The 3552-nt window shown below is 42.5% G+C and overlaps 1 protein-coding gene across 1 annotated transcript in view; it reads right to left on the minus strand.

The window, feature by feature from the left end:
- The window catches only part of AP4E1 (adaptor-related protein complex 4, epsilon 1 subunit), a 20864-nt gene extending 17448 nt beyond the window's left edge, over window positions 1-3416 (minus strand). Inside the window, exons 1-4 of the mRNA XM_010160327.1 lie at window positions 3363-3416; window positions 3159-3243; window positions 2206-2316; window positions 181-254 (exon numbers count right to left, since the gene is read on the minus strand). Coding sequence (XP_010158629.1) covers window positions 181-254; window positions 2206-2316; window positions 3159-3243; window positions 3363-3416 — 324 coding nt within the window. The remainder of the gene's footprint in view (window positions 1-180; window positions 255-2205; window positions 2317-3158; window positions 3244-3362) is intronic.
- Window positions 3417-3552: the final 136 nt, after the last annotated feature.

Consider the following 3552-nt stretch of genomic DNA (forward strand, 5'->3'; position numbering starts at 1 on the left):
CCAAGATTCAATTAAACAGCCAGGGAAAGCCATTTCAGATTTTCAGTGCTAACCAAAGAAAGAGCAGCTTTAAAAGCACAGGGCAGAACTAATGAGTACATGGCATAGATGCTGTGTTACACAGAAGGGGAAGAACCGCCCCAAGTTCAGTTTACCTCCAGACCTGCCAAAACACTGTACCTTCACAACTGTGTTCACAAGGAGAAGCAGCAGTTCATGATTTTCATGTAGAAATAAAGAAACTGCCAAGTAACCTATAAAAGAAAGCAGCCTGGATTACTACTTTCCACAAATAAGCAACTTCAAGACAGAAAACTTAACTCTTGTATTACAGACAATCTTAACTCAAACAATTACAAAAACCCAACAAAACACCCCATTGTTAGATGACAGTTGCTGGGATTTTAAATATCAAGACTTATTTCCAGGCAAACCAGTTATATTTAAGTTGGAGTAAAGCTCAACAAGTAACAGCTACGAATCCATAAGCTGTGAGAAGTGAGAGACATGACAATAGTGTTATAGCTAAAGAGAAGTCAAGAGCACCATGAGAAATCACTTCCTGCAGAACCAATGATCTTTTCTGCATATTACTTCTAGACTACGTAACAACAGATGCACTTCCTGGTACCTGTTTCTCTTTTTAAAAAAAAAATAAAGTTCTATTTCAAATAATTTTTATATTCATCTCTGAATACAGAAAGGCAAATTCACCATCCCATGTCAAAAACTCCCTTGCTACTTCTTAACAAGAAGGAAACAATTCCAGAAACCCAGAAAAGAAACTTCCCAGAAACCTTTTTCTTCAAGACCCCTCTGTCCTTTAAACTAAGGGACTTAAAGCGGGTTGGGGCCATTTCAGTTGGTCATCATTTCAGCTTGTAAAACTACAGACTTGATCAGCTTAGCAACCTGCACAGATGTAGCTTGCTCCCATTCGCTGGGGCTCACATGGGGTAAAGGAGTGACCCACCTTGAGCGGATCAACTGACAACAATTCCTTAAGGCAAACTTTGGTACACTGCACCAAGAACAGAAAAGGTCATCCTCATGTATCACATGTAACTGCAGAACAAGCCCCAAAACCCACACACACACTCTTGGTAACGCCCTTTTACCAGATCAAAGCTTAAGGGCACTTTGTGTCCAGAGAACAATAAGCCACCTACATTAAAAAAATAAAAAACGCCGCTTCACCAAAGCCTTCTCAAAAGTAGCCCTAGTGGGGCACAGTCTCAAAGTGATAACAAGACACATTAGTTCTTCACATTTACAGAGGTCACAAAGTTTTCTTCAAAACAGCTTACCACCTGCCCTCCCAGGTTTGGTGAGGATAGAAATTCTTATCCCTACCAGGGCATCTGCGCACTGGCTTGCATTACTCAGGGATAAAGCAACTTTAAATCATCACTTGTAACGCATTCTCTCAGAAACTCCAACAGTTGAGTGGATGATCCAGACGGAATTCAAACAAAGGGTATCAAACAAGCATATCCTGCAAGACACTGCCTTCCTTCTGTGTATGCAGACACAGTATTGCTTGGAGTTAAACCATTTCTCTGCAAACAAGAAGAAATGTCTTCACTAGGCAGTTGAATCAGCAACTGCAAGGAAATTCTCCAGATGAGACAGGCTGACAGCTACTTCAAACTAAACCTACTGGCAGCAAGTTAAGAGCCACGCTGGCCGGCAAGGAAATCATGAAGGCATGAAATCTCCAAGAGATCTGAACAAGCCTTTCAGATTTCCTCAGGAACTTCTGCACCTAGCCATAAGGACCTCCCCATTTGCCTCATTTCCTACAGCTGTTTCTAAACTAAAAAAAGCACCAAACCAGAAAATACTTGTCTGACAGTAACATCTTTCTCTAAGCTTGCACTGCAGCACTTGGAAAACACACCCGACCCTGACAGAAACTCATTTCGCTTTGATGTGCTTTTTAACAAAATTTCCCTTCAATTACTTCTTTATTGAGGCCACAATTCAAAACAATGAAAGAACAACAGCTGATTTAAATTCATTTCCCCTGCTTCGGTTCTACAAGCAATTACAGAGCAGCTCACAAACTAGGGATTTAGTTACTTTCAAAGAAGACTGAAAGACTACGAAACACTGTTTGTGGTATTTTTACCCAAACTATAAATCCTAAGAAATTTTAAGAACACAGTTAGAGAATATTATTAGGCTACAGCTCCATGCACATACCAACTCTCTTCTCCAAAAGGTTTCCTTGCTGCGCAAGCTTGATCGCATGGATATATCCAAAGGAAGACTCGTACCCCAGCATTTCACAATAGATGAGTCTCACCATACACTCTAATACCAAAAATAAATCACTGAGAATTTTAAGTCAGACGTGTGTCATGCTCTTCCTTACTGCTCTAATGAAGCAGAGGACTTGATCTGACAGAAACACATGTGCATTCATACAGGTTTTTCTAAAGTCAGGGTAATCATAATCCTTCCTTGGCTGTGAACCTCTTCTGCAAACCAGTATTAATTTTTGGCTGTAAGAGCAGAACTGCCCATACACTACCCTTAAAGATGTTATTTTAATTGGCATGTGTGTGATCAGCAGCAGATTAATTGTGACTACCATAAAAAATATTAACTACCTGACGTGTTACACGATCCCACTGCTAATGCAAATTATTTTTTACCAATCGCCACACTGACCTAGGTTTTCACCATGTACGAAGTAAAACTTTGTATTTCCCTTCCAAAATTCTCACTCGCGGGAACCGAGATACGCATTAACTAACTCAAACCAGAACTATCAACTCCTGCAACTCAGACATGAGCAACAGGGCATACACAAATCACAGCTTTTTACAGTGCACAGATTAATTGTAAGAACACCGTCAGCGTGCAAGGAGCATTATTTGATGGAAGCAGTCCATCACCTAGGTTTCCTGTGGGCATTATTTCAGAAACTACAGAGAGACAGACTCTGGGCGACATACTGTTAAAGTTTATTCCCATCCAACAGAATCACAGTGCCCTCGCTATTTTAACTGTGCTGCAAAAACACGGACACTGGTACCTTTTAATGCTGATAATTAGATATGTATAATGCAAATAACCTGTACACTTGGCAAAAAGGGCGAGACTGCTGCCTTCCTCACCCTCGGCCTGTTGCCCCCAACCCCTGTAACCACTAACAGCACTTACAAGTGTTGTGGTAGGGGCTGAAACTGTTGCTTTCAAGCTGGTTAGTTCCTGCTGGATTAGTTTTTCTTCTTCCTAGAAAAATTAAACTTTCATTTTAATCTCGCATGAATTTTGGAGGCAAAATACGAACCAACAGTGAAAGAAGACGTTGATTTAACAGCCTTCCCGGGACCAGCGTGTACCTCACTTACACCCGGCTGTGTCGCGCACAGAAGGCGGCCTGTGGGCCGTGCTTGCCGTGCCATGCCCCCCACGGAACAGCGGAACGCCGCACCCCACGAACACGCATCGCCACGAGGTTTATCGCCGGGTGCCAGAGGAGCCAGCCCCACGGCTGACAGGAGAGGTGGGCACCCCCGCGCACGGGACCCCCGGCCCACC

Source organism: Eurypyga helias, unplaced genomic scaffold (assembly GCF_000690775.1).
Source record: "Eurypyga helias isolate BGI_N326 unplaced genomic scaffold, ASM69077v1 scaffold19040, whole genome shotgun sequence".
Taxonomy (NCBI): domain Eukaryota; kingdom Metazoa; phylum Chordata; class Aves; order Eurypygiformes; family Eurypygidae; genus Eurypyga; species Eurypyga helias.